Genomic DNA, 17,453 nt, shown 5'->3' with positions numbered 1-17,453 from the left:
TATAGGCTCTGAATGTACAATCTTTACCTTTAATTTCTGCAGTGATGAATCACAGTTTGTGAGCCTATATGCAAAAGCAGAAATTATGATCAGTGCAGGGGAGAACTGAAGGAAGGGCCATCAGGTAGGATTCCAAGTCCACCCCACCCACCCCACGCTGCGTTTCTACCCAATTAGATCATCAGCATAACACTCAACTGGTACAACTTGTGCTGTTAATCTTAAAACACTGCTGTTACCAGGATAACCTGTTTTCAGAAAAATCTATTTGAGGCCAAGGAATTCTTCAAGATCCTCTCTGCTAGGTAATTTTACACTCCTGAAAGGTTCTCTGCCTCTCACTTACAACGCCGTCGGCTTTTTCCCTCTTGTAGCTGGATTTGGTATTTTGTCTAAAACCTCAGTACGATGATCCAATTGCTTCTACGCTCCCCTCCTCGCTTCGTATCTGATGTATGATTATGCTTCATGACCATTAAGAGTCATTGGTTCAAGGACCCTGGTCTAAACCTATTGTCCTTTTAACAGTCCACAGGAAAGTGTTTTAAAGCAGAAACCCGATAAAAATGACTCGCGCTGTGTTCAGAATAGACAAAAGCAAGCACTTCTTCATACAGTATACGATTAATTTTGTAGAATTCACTACCGTAAGACAGAGAGAAACCTACTAGCTTAAATGGCTCAGAAAGGATTAGACAGATTCACAGGGGACACATGACCATCAATGGGTATTAACCAAGATAGCTAACTCAAAAGTTCCATGTATAACGGTACTATATCTCTGAATCCCTTATGCTGGGAAGAAACACGAGGGAACAGCCATAATCTTTATCCCTTCCTTGTTAAGCTTCCAGAGCAGGGGCGGTTCTAATCTAGAGCAACAGGTGGCAGGATATCCCCTCAAAAGTTATTTCCTGCTTCACTTCCCAGCTTCCAGGCTCCTTTTAATAGGGTTCTATAATGTGAACTAAAACTTTGGGACTATTCTATAAAATATGTATTTAATGTGTACAGAAAAATCTTTGCTCAGTAGCTTTCACTGTCCCTTTGTTCCCTCTAGCTAATTTTTTTCTAGAGTCACCCTTTTCCCAGAGGTATCTGGCTGGAAACAAAAATGCATCCTGTTGTGAACAATACCGTAGAAAGAAATAAGTACCTGAGAAACAGTCACAATTGGGGTCAATTTTACAATCACAATCTGTCGGGGCTCCAGCAATGATAGAGATTTCTCCGTTGGTCGTGACCTGCTGTATTCGGTTGATCTTCCTTTCGTCCGTCTCGGCAATGTACAGCACTCCACTGTGAGACACAGTGATCGCTCTGGCAGATTCAAGTGTGGAGTGAATTGCCACTTTGCTGACCAAAACGTGGTCTATGCCCGGCACCTGGCAGTGAATAGGGCGACCCGCAATAATTCGTACTCGCCTATTTTGAGAAATTTGAAGTACGATGTTATTGTCCAGAACATACAGGGAGTTGTCTACTGGGTTGACTGCAAGGTCTGTCGGCCACTCTAAGCGGACCTACAAAGAGATAAGAACACACTCAAGGAACAGAGGTCTCACCTTGGGAACCTTATTTGGGTAGAAAGGGTACATATAAATGTTTTAAACGAAACAACTAAAATTATTCCATCCTTGCCACTTTTTGTGAGCAGAGCAGTTACATCATGATGTGCAAATGTATACCATGCTATCTCCTTTTCATAAGAAATATAAAGTCTCCTGTGATAAGATTTTCTGGGGGCTAGAAACCACTGCACAGTACAATACAATCTCCAACCTACCCCACTGCATCGAGGTTCCAAGCACGACATTTTTTTAAAAAAAAGTTTGAGGAGACAGGATCTGGTCTTAGAGTACAAACCCACCTAAACCTGGATTAATGGATAACTCAGGTAAAGTGACAGGCATGAGATCGTTTGCTTTCTTAGTGTGAACAAGAACAAAGTTTATTGCAGGAAAAAAGCACACAACTGAGGTAAATATTAACACTCATCCAGGAGTTGTGAGATGTTAGGCCTTATGCCTCATGAAAACAGTCTTCCAGGCAGGATTACAACATGTTATCATAGGCCCCTGCTGCAGTTAAGAGATAAACTACAAGAGATGAATTAAATAGGGACGCACACGTGAAAGGAGTCACAATGTTAGAGGAGAAGCTGAGTTTTAGAAGAGATTGGAAGGCTTTGTCAATTTCCTTTCTCTACAAAGCCAGCAGAGATCGCTCCTCAGAGGGTTTGTTAATTCCCTCTTTGCCTCCTGAAGGCTCTGTCAGTTTCACCTCCCCTTCAGGAGGCAAAGAGGAAATCAGCAAACCCTCTGAGGAGTGATCTGCCCTGGCTCTGTAGAGAGGGGAAATTGACAAAGCCTTCTGATCGCTTTCCAACTCAGGTTCCCGGCTAACGTTGCCCTTTACGTGAGCGCCCTCGTGTAATTCGTCTCTTATATAGCTCCAAGTTACACAACTGGCCCAGCAAAACCCTTCTGGCCTCCTGCAACATCTTTGTACACCCCATTCCCTAAATAAGGAAACTTAACCAACTGTCTGATATCTCCCAAGATCTTTAATTCACACTTGTTAGATTAACCTTTCCCTCTCAACCCTCAAAATCTAATTCCTTCCGACTAAAAATCTCCACCCGTCAGATCTTAATTTTCCCAGTACCCAGTTTCTACTAATTCAGAGCACAGCCCTGATTGGATTCTCTGTCTCTGGAGTACATCTCTGTGCTTTACCTGTCACACAGTCCTTTTAAGGAAGGCACTTGGCAGCTAATTTAGAAGCAGTTAGTAACCTCAGTGCTCTTTCTTACTGCCTGGGTTTTGGTCGTAATTGTTTGTTGCCTGCAGGTTGGATTTCTTTTTTTTTGTAAGCCACCATGACTTACTATGGTTTCTGGAAAAGGCAGTGTGCATACATTCTAATAAGTAAATGGGCTAGTGGGCCCTGAGCCCCTACTCTGTCCTCTTTAGATATGTAAAGGCCCAGAAAACAGCTGGATTTTTTGGGGAGGAGGAACACCTCTAATCTTTTTTCTGGTGACTTAAAGAAAAAAACTAAGTGGGGAAAACTGTTGGAGAGCTCTGAGAGAGAGAGAGAAAAAAAAACATGAGATATTTTCTCATTTAGAATGAGTGAAATGCTTTTTAAGAGGTATTACTCAGAACTAGGGTTGCCAACTCCAGGTTGGGAAATTCCTGGATATTTGGGTGTGGAACCGAGGGGAAGGTGGGGTTTGGGAGAAGGGAGAGACCTCAGTAGGGTAAATGCCATAGAGTCCACCTTCCAAAGCAGCCATTTTCTTCAACGAAAAAAATGTTTGTCATCTGGAAATCAGTTGTAATTCTAGGAGATCTCTAGGCCCTGCCTGGAGGTTAGCAACCCTACTTAGAATGTATAATATGAAAAAAATGTTTGTGTAAGTATTTAGCAATTGGATGGAAGACCTCCAACAAAGACCAAGTAGCAGAGGCAGGCTACGGCAAGCCACCCTTGTTAATCTTTTGCCTTGGAAACCCCAGTTGGGGGCGGGGGGTGTTGGGGGTTGCCAAAAAATCAACTGTGACTTGATGGCACTTTCCTCCACCACCAAGTATTAAGTAAAGAGCATTAGACAATTCAATTCCTATATTTACTTTTAGATATAAACAACATATTTTCAAGCAGATATTGTTTAAATGTGATCAAGTTTTTCCACAATTAAAACACTATAATGTGAATAGTTTCAGGTAAGTCTGCTTAAAGACCCACAAGATTTTCAGAGTATGAGTTTTCAAGCATCAAAGCTCATACCCTGAAAATCTTGTTGGTTTCTAAGGTGCTACTGAACTCAAATCCTGCTATAATATGAATGATGATTATACATCACAGAATAGGTCTATCGTTTCAGTGTTACAACTCAATATTCAAATATGCTGGTAGACTGTATGAGACTGCTTCTGTGCAAATAACACAGGTTTTTTTTCTGTTTTCAGCTTAAATGCCCCCCACCCCATCTTTTAAATGGCAAAAAATAAGATATAGATGCTAAGCTCTCAGAAGTATTTGACATATTTGCAATTTTGCTTGTAGAAAACGGACGCATTTATACGTCTGAATTCCATAAATATGTCATATAGTACAGTTGCATATGCTAAGTCATAAATTATGCGTTCCATGCTGTTCAAGCAGTAAAAGAAGTTAAAGCATGATAGGAAAATATTGCATATATTTATAACTTCTCCCAAATTTGTTTCTTTCTAAAAAAAAAAATCAAATCAAAATTTGTGAACATGTCATTTCTCTAGTGCTCTCTAAGTACTTTAATAGATTTAGTGCTTTTTTTCTGGGAAAAGAGGTGGTGGAACTCAGTGGGTTGCCAGCACAGGGGGGCAGGAGGTGGTGGCCCTGGTACCACATGCGTGTGCGCAAAGTGTGCTCCCAGGACCAATAATGTCACTTTGGGTCAGCTGGAACAAGGTTTTTTTTTAAAAAAGTTTAAATCGCCCTTGGTGAAAATGGTCACATGGCTGGTGGCCCCACCCCTTGATCTCCAGACAGAGGGGAGTTTAGATTGCCCTCTGCTCCAGCGGTGCGGCGGGCAATCTCAACTCCCCTCTGTCTGGAGATCAGGGGGCGGGGCCACCACCCATGTGACCATTTTCAAGAGGTTCCGGAACTCCATTCCACCATGTTCCAACTGAAATAAAGCCCTGGATAGATTTCTTTATGGAGTTAGTAGAAATGTTCATCAGCTGCAATACAGCAAATGAAGCTCTACAGTAAGTACATATAATTTTGACCTACAGTTGCAAATTGTCCCCTTTTATTATTTATTATTTATTTATTTTATTACACTTCTAGACTGCCCTCCCCGTCAGACAGGCTCAGGGCGGTGTGACAACATACGATTTTTACATAAAGATTAAAAGCAATAAAAACATTAACATATTTTACTGGTACAATGGCCTGAAATGGCTCTGACTTGAACTGGCCATAGATCCAGGAGTCTCAGGGTGATTTTTTGGTGTTTTAGGTTTTGCTACAGATTTTGGAGTACCTGTCAGTCCAGCACTCTTGAAGGGACAGTGGTGCTTCCTACCTGACCTCTGCATATCCATTCCAAGTGGAACAGTATGACCGGTTCTCACCCAGGCCCTCAAACTGCATGGTATTCAATAGGGAAGAAGGCAGCTGTGAAATCTGTCATCGCCTCAAGAAAATGAAGATTTTCTTGCACCCTGAAGCAATTTAAGGACCAACAAATATATACAATGAAGCTAAGGTTTCCAACAGCCTGGGGAAAAAATGTCCAATCCCTTTAACGGACGCTTAATGGGATGTTATTTTCCGGATACTGCTATTTACCTCTTTGCCATGAATCTATCAGTTAATTATTACAGACATAGATGGGCAAAATAGAACATACAATATTAAAAATTCCTTCCCCTGTCCATTTCCATGCATTAAGCCCTTATTCAAAGGAGAGGACATTTTTTTCTTCAACCAGGGCTTTTTTTCAATGGGAACGCGGTGGAACGGAGTTCTGGAACCTCTTGAAAATGCTCGCATGGGTGGTGGCCCCGTCCCCTGATCTCCAGACAGAGGGGAGTTGAGACTGCCCTCCGCGCCGCTCAGTGGCGCGGAGGGCAATCTCAACTCCCCTCTGTCTGGAGATCAGGGGACGGGGCCACCACGCATGCGAGCATTTTCTCTGAGGGCAACCCACTGAGTTCCACCACCTCTTTCCCCAGAAAAAAAGCCCTGTCTTCAACTACTTCTTCTTCTACTACTTTCTTCTTCTACTTTGGACTGCAGGTGGGGGATATTTTTTTCAAACCTGTCCCTGTGCTAAAAACACCCTACAAATCAGGACAGCTGAAAGAGCTGTACGTGACATTCTTTCCCCATGACGTACTAATTTTCTATGAGCAGGGAGTTATTTTAAAAGTGGGAAGCATTCAAACTGGTATCCCCCATTTACAGTCTTAAGGGATACTATCCATTTTATCATTTCATTCTGCTCCATGCGTAAACTCAGACCAAGCCCGTGTCTGTGGAGAGACTGAGCCATAAATAAAACCTAGGATGGAACTGTTCTCAATTCTAATGCGCTAGAAATCTTAGACAATATGAAGTGGCTTACACCAGCCACGGAAATTAACCCAAGTGCTTAAGCATCAGTGTTTTCCTACTGTAACTAAGGCTTTGGGGATAATTATTTGGGCACAAAAATACCGCAGTCAGTGAGATTTGGATAACCTTTCCTACTATCTGTATGCAATACTGAATGCCAACAACATTTTCTCTTCCACTGACATTCAAGCACGCTTGGTTCAGTTGTCTGTTGAGGTGGGCACATCATTATCTATTGGGAACTTATGCAAATAAACAAAAAACAAATCCTGGCAAAGCAGCATCCATCAGACATTTCTGACACATGCTTGCCACTGTTCAAAATGTCCTAGCCAGCCAGCACTGACATCCTCAAACACTGATAAACAGAAATTTGGATCCCAGGCTTTCATTACTTCCAAAAGGTGTCCCCAAAGGGGGGAAAAAAAGAAATATACAATATATACAGTGCAAGATCTCCTGGAGAGAATATTCACTGAATATAGATACAGTACGATAAGATTATGTATGGAGAATGAACAGAGATGCCCCCTTGAACAATTTGGAAGCTACGACAGATGCAGAATGATACAGTTTGTCTCTTAAAGCCTATACAAAGAGCATAATCCAGGTGCTCGGGCAGCTGCTTTATTTCCAGGCTCACTTCATGGTGTTGGTGTCTTCCTTTAAGGCCCTAAACCATTTAGTCCAGCATATTTGTATGACTGCCTCTAGAAGATCTCAGGATCCGACCTACTTCCCTAGTCCAAATGGCACTTTTCCATATAGTTTGGTCTGCAGCGGCCCAGTGCTAAGTGCACTTTCAACGCTGTGCTTATTAAAAGCTCTCCCTAAGATCATCTGTCACGATTTGCCACTTTTGAATTTTAGGACGTAAAAACATTTGTTCTGCTGGACACTTGTAAATTGCTTGACTTGATGAATGTAATTATTTATACAGTACTTTTAGCAGTTGCATAACGCTTTCACTGCACGGTATTTCAAATATATAACCCCAGCAATCTTTAGAATAGCCCTGTAAGGTAGGCTGGTATCCCTGAAGAGCGATCTTTGCTGACTCTGTAAAGAGGGGAAATTGAAAAGCCTTCTGATCTCTTTTAAAACTCAGCTTCCTGGCTAACATTGCGACTCCCTTCAGGGGTGTGTCCTCATGCAATTTGTCTCTTGTAACTTGGCTCTCAGTCTCCAGTGGCAATTTTTGCAACATTTATCACAGATAAGGGCCAATTTACACTTGGCCTTGTGCTTCATGAATGATGACGTGAAGAGTCCTAGTGACTGAAATGCATGAGTAGAAGCACGTGCAGCCTTCCCCTTCACACTCCCTCCCCAACTGCTCCAGATGATGATTTAAAAAAAAATTCTCTAGTCCTTTTCTTTGTGGAGTTATAAAGGGAAATGCACAGGTGGCACATTTTCTTTTACAACTCCACAAGAAAAAGAGGTTGAAACTTCTTTAAAAGCTGGAAGCTAGTAGATCATGGCAACAGAAAGTTAAAATGTTATTATGATCTGATAATTCTCAATTAAATTTTAAAATGAGGGGGGGATGATGGCCACTGGGGGCTCAGGCAAAGAAAATGAGAAGAAAACTTCCATATGAATGCTTCATTGTCATCGTAAATGCCTCTGCACTTGGAAGCACCAGGGTTGGATCTGGCCAGTGTTGGGAGGGGCAGAGGGACTCCTGTTCTGGGGCCTCTGGTGTCTCTCAGCAGCCCTGCTTTTGGATTTGAGAGAGAACCTGGCCCCTCAGAATTATGCACCTGGCCACACCTTGTGATGTGACGTCCTCCCATGGGTCAGTAATGACTTGGTGCTTGCACAGGGGACTACCTTTACCTTTTTTTTTACCCCTCATTTAAGCTACAGTTAGAGCCAAGCTACAAGTGACACCTTACACAGGTTGGACACTTGTCAGCTTCCCTCAAGTTTTGATGGGAAATGTAGACATCCTGGTTTTACAGCATGGCTCTCCATTACAGCTGTAAGACCAGGATGCCTACATTTCCCATCAAAACTTGAGGGAAGCTGACAAGTGTCCAACCTGTGTTAGGCGTCACTTGTAGCTTGGCTCATAGATGACATTTAACCTAAGACATTATGGAAAATCTCCTACCTGGAGAAAGAGAGAGACAAACACACTGCATAATGACCTTCTTTTTCATATGTGTTGTGCTTAGTTTCATTTCACAGTAGTCCTTTCTCAGTGTGATTTTTTTTCAATCCTAGGTAGGAAGTACCCAATGTGGAATCTTCTGAAATGCGTCTTAACCTAGGGTACATTTTCCTTGCTGGAACTCATGTAGCCAGTGCATTTTTTAAAAATCCCTTCTGAGAAAGCAGAGGCCGAAGAAGCTGATACAACATATATCAACACACAGTTCAGAAACTGACAGCTCTAAGCCATGTGTCTCATTGGCTGGAGGCCAGGGCTGTTCGACCTCTCCAGATCAGCTACTTCCTGTGCAGCCTCCATTAGTGCAGCCTCCATTTGTGAAACTTCAGGTAATGGACCAGGGCTTTTTTTCAGCTGGAATGCGCTGGAATGGAGTTCTGGCACCTCTTGAAAATGGTCACATGGACAGTGGCCTCGCCTCCTGATCTCCAGACAGAGGGGAGTTGAGATTGCCCTCCGCGCCACTGGCGCGGAGGGCAATCTAAACTCCCCTCTGTCTGGAAATCAGGGGGCGGGGCCACTGGCCATGTGACCATTTTCGCCAAGGGTGATTTAAACTTTAAAAAACTCCCCCCTTGTTCCAGCTGACCCAAAATGATGTCATTGTGCGGTCCTGAGTTCCACCACCTCTTTTCCCAGAAAAAAAGCCCTGGTCTTAACCAAGTGAGTCTAATGTGATGATTATTTTTCAACCTGTTTGGTTAAATTGGATGCATGGCAAAGTTAAGAGTACTCATTGATTAACCCCCCCCCTCCCTTTTGACCCAATCCATTTTTCAAAACAATGTTGCTACCTAGCATTAAGATGAATATGGCTGGGATCACCATGGTGGTAGCCATATTGCAAAAATGAAGATAGATGGAGTGAACCAAATGGAAGCAGATGCTGGTTTGTAAACGTGCTTATTTCAGTTTCCCTTACAAAATGAGCTCTGGCTGAATGAATGAGCCAGTATGGCATAGTGCAGGAATCCCCAACCTTTTTGAGCCTGTGGACACCTTTGAAATCCTGACAGAGGGTGATGGGTGCAACTGCAAAATAGCTGCCACAGGAGGTGGAGCCCCCCACACAGAGGAGGGCTTTCTATGTTATTAAAAAAGCTCAAAGAGATACCTTAGTAAGAGGTAGGATCTATAGACTAGGCTACTGGGTACTGTCTACTGATATAGATAAGCTCCTACTGGGTAATTTCATTTTGCTAAAGGCATCGTATTAATCACTTATGCTTTAATTCAGAAAGGTTTCATCTATAGTTTTTGGCTTTATGCTAGTTTTCAAATTTGTGGCTACCATACCCTACTGTATCTGTTTTCATTGAATGTCCCAACTCTTGTTCATATTGTATTTACGCTGTGAAATGTCTTAGCTATTCACTTGCAGTATGTAATCTGTCCTGGATCTCAGTGAGAAATAAACAATAACAACAACAATGTAATAAAGTGCAAGGGAGAAGAGGTGTAATTAAAATATACTGAGAAAGAGGGACAAGAAGGAATAAAACAAACACTGCGGCAGTAGCTACCACTGATACGACGTTATTTTAATCTGCATAGCCAATCAAATCTTTAGGTGCAAATCAGAAGCCCTGCTGGGCAAGAACCCCACCCGGCCCCAGCCTCTTCCTGAAAATACTTGGTAGCACCAAGAAAGGTGTAAGTTGGTGCTCTGGTGCCCCGGAGCAGCACATTGGGGACCCCTGGAGTAGCGGCTGGATTTGGAACTGGGTCACATCCCTGTTTGTCATGACTTAAATGGGCTATCGTGGGCTAATGGCACTCTCTCAGCCTAGCCCACCTCAAAAGGTTGTTAAGAAATAACCCAAGTTAGGAAAAGGGCCACTGCGCTGCTCCTTAGAGGAAATGTAACTTCCTTTTTCATATGATTTCAACTAGTTTTGAGGAATGGCTTCTGAAAAAAAGAAACAGCAAATACCACTATAATGATATTTATGTGGAATTTGAAAGTTCTCATAATGCCATCAAGATCCGCTTAGCAAATAAGACAGAGGGAGGGCTGGAGATGTTAGCAGTTACTATTGCATAAATTCTTTTATGTAGATTAGTGGTACCTTTCCAAGTTCAGTTCCCATTAAAGTAAGGAAGCAGATAGGCGGGAAATTGTATTATTTCAAGTTCTTTATGAAAAGCCAGAAATTGGTTAAATATAGGGAACAGCCCCAATCCAATTGCATGACCTTAGCTGGTGCCACGCATCCACAGTCTATCAGAAAATCAGAAACGGATCAGGTGCCTGGCAGGGAGTGGAGGAATCTAAATCCACCGCACTCACTGCTTCCCCTCCTGAAGAGCGGATTGGTCTTGCAGTAGAAGGAATATTAGCTTCCATCTGCTGCTATCTCACGTTGGTCAAATGAATCCAACATCTTTTCCCCTAACGGCCAAAGTTTTCTCCCCCTGCACCATGTCAGGCAACCTGTTTACTGACATGTGAATGTTGAATTTTCTGTTTTTCTGCTCTCAGCAGCCCTTCTTAGTTAAGCATTAATGCTGTTGGGAAGACCTTCCTGTCCATGGTAGGCATGAATTGGATCATCAGATGGATGGCCCAGCCAGCCATTCAGAGGTGCTTAGTTCAGTTGCCTTCCTGTGCCTAACTCACGGCAACTGGATGTCCGACCTCTTTCTCTTATTGGCTAAAAGATGTCCGACCTCTTTCTCTTATTGGCTAGAAGATTAAAGTTCTGATGTATGAAAGCACACACATTAGATGTACGATGGCACAGCTGTCCTTCCAGAGTAGTCTTTGTGCAACGGAGGCTGGTCTGAAGCCATCCTGGAAATGTTCTAACAACAAAGGACTGGAAAACCAAATAAGTTTAGAATGCTGGCTGGATTTATAGCACAACCAGTGAACAAAACTGTTTCAGTTTTGTTGCCTTTACATTTTTACAAAGTTTCTAATTTCCCTTTTTTAAAAGATGTCATGTAAATTTCTTATTTCATTTTTAAAGAAATATCTTTAATTACCTCCCCGTCCTCACGCACAATTTTTGCCTGTGGCCATTCACCTTAGTCATTCGATTAAAATTAGTGTTGGCACTCTATGACTGTTTTTAAGAATATTGAGCTCATGTTTTTGGAAGCCTTTAACAATCCAAATCACAGCTGCTAAATGGTTTTAGGAAAGGAGACACATCCAATCTGGAATTGTAGTAAAAAGTACTCTCCACACACTCAGAGGCTGTGGATCTTCCTTTTCTTCCTGCTTTCTGCCATAGGTACTATACCTGCGTGCCCCATGCTATCAAGATCAGGGGATGAACCAGATGTGCGGCATCTGTTTGCATGCTAAAGTCCTCATCCATTTACGATTCCGTGCTGGTATGTCTCCCAGATGGATAAGAATAAATCAATATGTTTATTTATCTAACTAAAGATCATTATATAATTGACAAATGGGTGAAATAAATTATCAATGAGCTATTCAGAATTCATGAATGTAAATCTATCCCGCCAGATTCAACCATTAGCAGACCACCACCGCAACCCACAAAATGCATCAAACCTTCAGAGTAGCTCTTGCACACAAAACCTGCCTCGGCAGTATTATACTGATTGTTTAGCAAGACCCATTCCAACTCTACGGTTAAATCTGAAACAGGTACTTAATGCAAGACTAGTTATGCCAAAATGTGCATCTCATTGAAAACAATGCATTGTGGAAAGATGGCCTCTGCACTCTAATGCTTTTTTTCAGCTGGAACGCAGTAGAACGGAGTTCCAGAACCTCTTGAAAATGGTCACATGGGTGGTGGCCCCGCCCCCTGATCTCCAGACAGAGGGGAGTTTAGATTGCCCTCCGCGCCGCTCCAGGGGCATGGCGGGCAACCTAAACTCCCCTCTGTCTGGAGATCAGGGGGCGGGGCCACCAGCCATGTGAATATTTTTGCCGAGGCGGACTTAAACTTTTAAAAACTCCCCCCTTGTTCCAGCTGACCCAAAGTGACGTCATGAGTTATTGGCCCTGGGAGCATTGGCCCTGGGAGCATGCGTGCACTTTGCGCGCACACATGTGGTACCAGGGGCACCACCTCCTGCCAAGAGTTGCCCCCTGTGTTGGCAACTCACTGAGTTCCACCATCTCTTTTCCCAGAAAAATAGACCTGCATCTATTTAATACAGTTTTATGCTGCTCTCCCCGACAAGGAGCTCAGAGCAATATACATCATTCTTCCATCCTCCACTTTATCTTCAGAACAACCCTGTGAGGTCAAGCAGGCTGAAAGAGAGCGACTGACCCAAGGTCACCCATTAGGCTTCATGGTAGAGTGGGGATCTGAAAACGGGCCTTCTGGGTCTTGAACTTGGTCCAACGCTCCAACCATACCTGCAGGTTCTGACCCAAATCTGCTCAGCTGGATCACAGTGATAAAGTTTACCTATGACAGATCCTTAGTTGGTCTAGCAATAAAGGGCCAATCAATATTTCTTCCTAGGAAGAATACAATATAAAACTTTTCGTGCAATCCTACGCAGAATTACACTCTTGAAATCAAGTCGGGTATAACTCTGCAGATGAATGCGTTGTAAATGACAACCATCCTTAAATTCTCAGCTACTTGTAAACATGAAGCCTACATCCGTATGGAATCCTGACACACAGTAGTACCACAAAAGCCAGGCTTTAGGGCAGACGTCCAGGGCCCCAGCTCACAGGCTCGGCAAAAGCCCCCCAAATGCATAGTAGGATTTACTTCTGAAGAAATATGTCCAGGAAGAGGTATTTATAATCTGTGGAGATGGTGCAATGAAACAAGCTTGTGGAATAAAGCATAAAACACATGCTTTATGTTTGAAGCCTTGGCCTGGCATATCTGTGGGACCGCCTCCCTCCTTATGTTCCTCCATGGCAGCTTCAATCATCTGAACAGGGTCTCCTGCAGGTGCCACCCTGCACATGGGCGAAATCAACAGCAGCCTGTACAAGGGCTTTCTCTGTGGTGGCCCCTACCCTGTGGAACGGCCTGCCTGAGGACAGCAGAGCCCCCACTCTCCTAGCTTCCCGCAAATGATGCAAAACTGAATTATTCAAAAAAGCTTTTGTATTGTAGGAAGAGGCTCTCAGATGCTCCACTAATGAGTTAGGGACCATAGACTTCACCACTGTGTTGCCTTACGTACTACTTGTTGTCTTAAACATGTGCTCCTATGAGCTACTTGTGCTTCACGGGATCTAATGTCAGCCCTAGTATTGCTTATGTTCTGTTTCAACATTTCTTCAACTTTGTATTGGAGTCTTACTAACACTATGTCTTTCTAAACTTGTGTTTATTTACCCTATGGCATTATTTTAGAAATGTCCTTGAAACTGACTGTACTAATCTCACACTGTGTAACCCGCCTTGAGTCTCAGTGAGAAAGGCAGACTATAAATGACAGAAATAAATAAAGCTAAAGGGCCGTAAGTCCAGAGTCCAAAATGACCCAACTGCACCACGACTAGCACATCTCCCTTTCAAATTGTTGGAAAACATCGGCCATTTTCAGAGTTCTGATGAACACACATGGGGAGGAGGTGGAGTGAAGGGGCAAACTCTTCTCGTGAGCTATGCACACTCACCAGAATGCATTATAGTGTTTAGGTGCATATACAGGTATGTTTGTATGGCTCTTTCCACACAACTGGGAGCCCTGCTTTATCCAAGGGGGGTATTGAGAATGCTACACATGTTGGGTCTGTATAGGTATGACAAAGAATGCATGTGGGACTGGGATGGAGCTGCCACCATGACTGCCCCTCCCTCCAGAAAGGTCATGCTCCCAATTTAGGATGCCTGAAAAGAGCTCTTGCTTGATAGTCAAGGACAGCAAAAGGCTATGTAAAAGTGGAAATGTTAAGTCACGGAGATAACTCTCATACGGTTTTTCAGTTTTTAAAATATACTCTTAAAGATGATTCAAAGACTAGCCCCCTCTTTTTTTGGAAAGGTATAAATGCAAAAATAGTGTAAGACAGTGGTTCCTAACCTTTCTGGTTTGGTGACCCACAAGTCTAAATTTACTTGGTATGGTGACCCACTTAAAAAACAGAGCATGGACTGGGAAACTGCAAAAGCCTGCGGACCCACTTTCATGGGTTTCACAAGTGCTTTTGGGTTGGGACCCACAGGCTGGGAAACCCTGTTTTAAGTTATTAATAGTTAGGAAATGTGATTGTATCCACTTGCTGTTCCTCTTGGACTATATTAAAAGAGATGTTGGGAAAGAAGATAGGAGAGATTATAGCATAGCTCATAATTAACGCAAGAACCGAGATATATTATAAATGACACAATTTCAATAGAAGATTGATCTAGAAGAGTATGGAAAATAACTATGGTTAAATGAAAATATTAAAAAAAAGGTTAGGAATATATACTCTCTGAGTTGCAACCAACCATTTTCCCACTCACTTTCCCTCCATACTAGAGCCCCCAATCCACATTGGTTTTAATCCCCTTGGTGGTGGAGAGTGCCCTCAAGTCATAGCTGACTTATGGTGATCCTTGACAGGGTTCTCATGGCAAGCAATTATCAAAGGTGGTTTGCCATCTGCAGCTCTGGTCTTTATTGGGAGTCTCCCATCCAATTGCTAACCAAGGCTGACCCTGCTTAGCTTCTGAGATCTGACAAGATCAAGCTCACCTGGGCGATCCGGGTTAGGGCTTTGGTCCCATTATCCCCAATATAATATAATATAATATAATATAATATAATATGATATGATATGATATGATATGATATGATATGATATGATATGATATGATATGATATGATATGATATGATATGATATAATATAATATAATATAATATAATATAATATAATATAATATAATATAATATAATATAATATAATGGTCAAAGTGGAATCAGACTTCCTTGTTCACCAGTAAAACATGTGGTTGGATTCAATGCATTACTTGAAAGAAAATAGGCTCAGGAATCTGAGATAAATTGGGCACCCAAAAGGAGTTTGGGGGGAGGGGTATTTGAAAACACATAAAGCTGTCATATAATGAATCAGATCATTGGTCCATCAAAGTCAATACTATCTACTCAAATTGGCAGTGGCTCTCTGGTGTCTTAGGCAGAAGACTTTCATATTACCTATCACCAGATCTTTTTAGCTGGAGGTGCCAGGGATTGAACCTGGTACCTTCTGCATGCTATGCAGATGTTCTACCGCTGAGCCACAGTTGCTCTAATTCCCCTAGCTTTCCATCTCCAAGATTCCATACATTATTAGGGCCTTTGGCTGGCTAATTCCCTACCCTCCCTTTCCCCCTTTAACTGACTCTCAGCTGTTCTTAACATTCAGGAAGAATATTCAGTATTCACGGCCCTTTTTGTTTCCTCTTTTTTCTTTTTGATAATTTGAATTTATATTCTTCTGCACACTGGGGGAGTCCTCTGGATTCATAGTAGCCTCTACTTTTTCTTTGGGTGATCTGGTTTTGTTGCTTTTGTGATAATGAAAAGACAGGGTCCCATGCCGGTCAGATGCAGCAAGGGACAAGGCAGTTCTTTAAACATTTTATAACCAGGATATTATATTATTCAAATTAGATGTATATTATATGCATTATAATGTATTTTATGAGTTTTACTGTGCAAATTAATAATGATACCATATAGATTCAAAATGTGAAACTTTTGATAAATAAAAAGTTTGATTCCCAAATATATATTCTTTTCTGTACAGGTAAAGAGAACAAAATGCTGAATTGTGTATCACTACAAAACAAACATATTTTAGCGTACAGTCATATCTGTAAATTTCAAGTTACTCTGAGTTGAAAGGTTCTAGAATTCAACTCCCCATATAAACTGAGGTGAGATTTTGCCATAAAAACCTTTACGAGAATCAATACATTCTCTTCTTACTAGCAGGGCAGGTAGTTACTGATGCTTTGATTTTTTTTGCACTTTCCTGTAGCAAAAATGTATGTTTTGACATTGTGCCTACTTCCAGTGTTTGACATGGATTTTAAGAGGGGGGGGGGACCTGAATTCTCTTAACTACAGCAGAAATATGAGTAAGAATTGGTAATATATGAATACACATATATAAACATAAGAATTGGTAATATATGTGTATGACTGAATAACATGCAACTCCCTTTATTGGAATATGCTCAGAAAGAAGCTTTTTTTCCCAAAAGAAAATATTAGAAACTTATCTTAAGAATCTTAACAGAGTTTAACACATTCTTAGTTTTAAAAAGCCAAAGTAATATTTATGTGTACATGTGTGTGATGACACCAAGAGAATGAAAAACCTTTGTATGCAAATAGGTGAGAGAAAATAGAAATGGCAATGCTATTTATAAGAGGTGATGATGAAAAAACAAGTATTTTTTAACTAGGTTTCTGTTATTCTTCCCTAATGGCTGTAGATATTTCCTCCATGGAAGCTCATTGTCAGGAGATGGGTTTTATAACAACATTCGATTTATATACCAGCCTTCGGGCCAACTTAATGCCTACCCAGAGTGGTTTACAAAGTGTGTCATTATTATCTTCACAACAGTAATCACCCCGTGAGGTGGGTGGGGCTGAGAGAGCTCCTAGAAGCTGTGACTGACCCAAGGTCACCCAGCTGGCTTCAAGCGGAAGAGTGGGGAATCAAACTCAGCTCTCCAGATTACAGTCCTGCCGCTCTTAACAGCTACACCAAACTGACTCTCTTATTAGCCATCTTATTCAAGGACTCAGACAATGGAGAAGGTGACACACATTGAGCTGAAAGCAAAGAGAGAGAAACTCTGGTTGGAATTTCAAGCAGAGAGAGTTGTGAGTTAGCTGAAGTGATGCCTCCTTGGGTGTGGGAAGTCTCTCTCTGTCTGGGGATTTGGCATTGGGTAAGAAGGACCCTGTAAGATGGCTTTTTTGTGTTTCTCTATGTTCAGCTTGAATATTTTTAAATATGGCAGATGTTTCAAAAAATGCCAGAAATCTCTAGAGCTCTGTTATCCAAATCCAGTAACATTGTGCTTGGCGAAATAGGAAGCATGTAATAATATTTCGTGATACTCCAAGGAACCTCTCATGTGTCTGGTTCCTAATCTGCAATCGCAGAAAGACTAATTTATATTGCAATCACTCGGTTATTGGAATGAGATGAGCAGCACCTGAAATTTTTTGGTAGTTAGTTGT

The 17,453-nt window shown here is 41.9% G+C and overlaps 1 protein-coding gene across 2 annotated transcripts in view; it reads right to left on the bottom strand.

The window, feature by feature from the left end:
* Nucleotides 1-17,453, bottom strand: part of TENM1 (teneurin transmembrane protein 1) — a 468,106-nt gene that overhangs the window by 50,899 nt on the left and 399,754 nt on the right. For both annotated transcript variants that reach the window (XM_054996443.1, XM_054996444.1), the window contains one exon: nt 1,157-1,523. In XM_054996443.1, the coding sequence (XP_054852418.1) occupies nt 1,157-1,523 (367 nt within the window). The remainder of the gene's footprint in view (nt 1-1,156; nt 1,524-17,453) is intronic.

Source organism: Eublepharis macularius, chromosome 13 (genome assembly GCF_028583425.1).
Source record: "Eublepharis macularius isolate TG4126 chromosome 13, MPM_Emac_v1.0, whole genome shotgun sequence".
Classification (NCBI taxonomy): domain Eukaryota; kingdom Metazoa; phylum Chordata; class Lepidosauria; order Squamata; family Eublepharidae; genus Eublepharis; species Eublepharis macularius.
The sequence above is the reverse complement of the archived record's forward strand: the minus strand, read 5'-3'. Positions and strand labels throughout refer to the sequence as shown.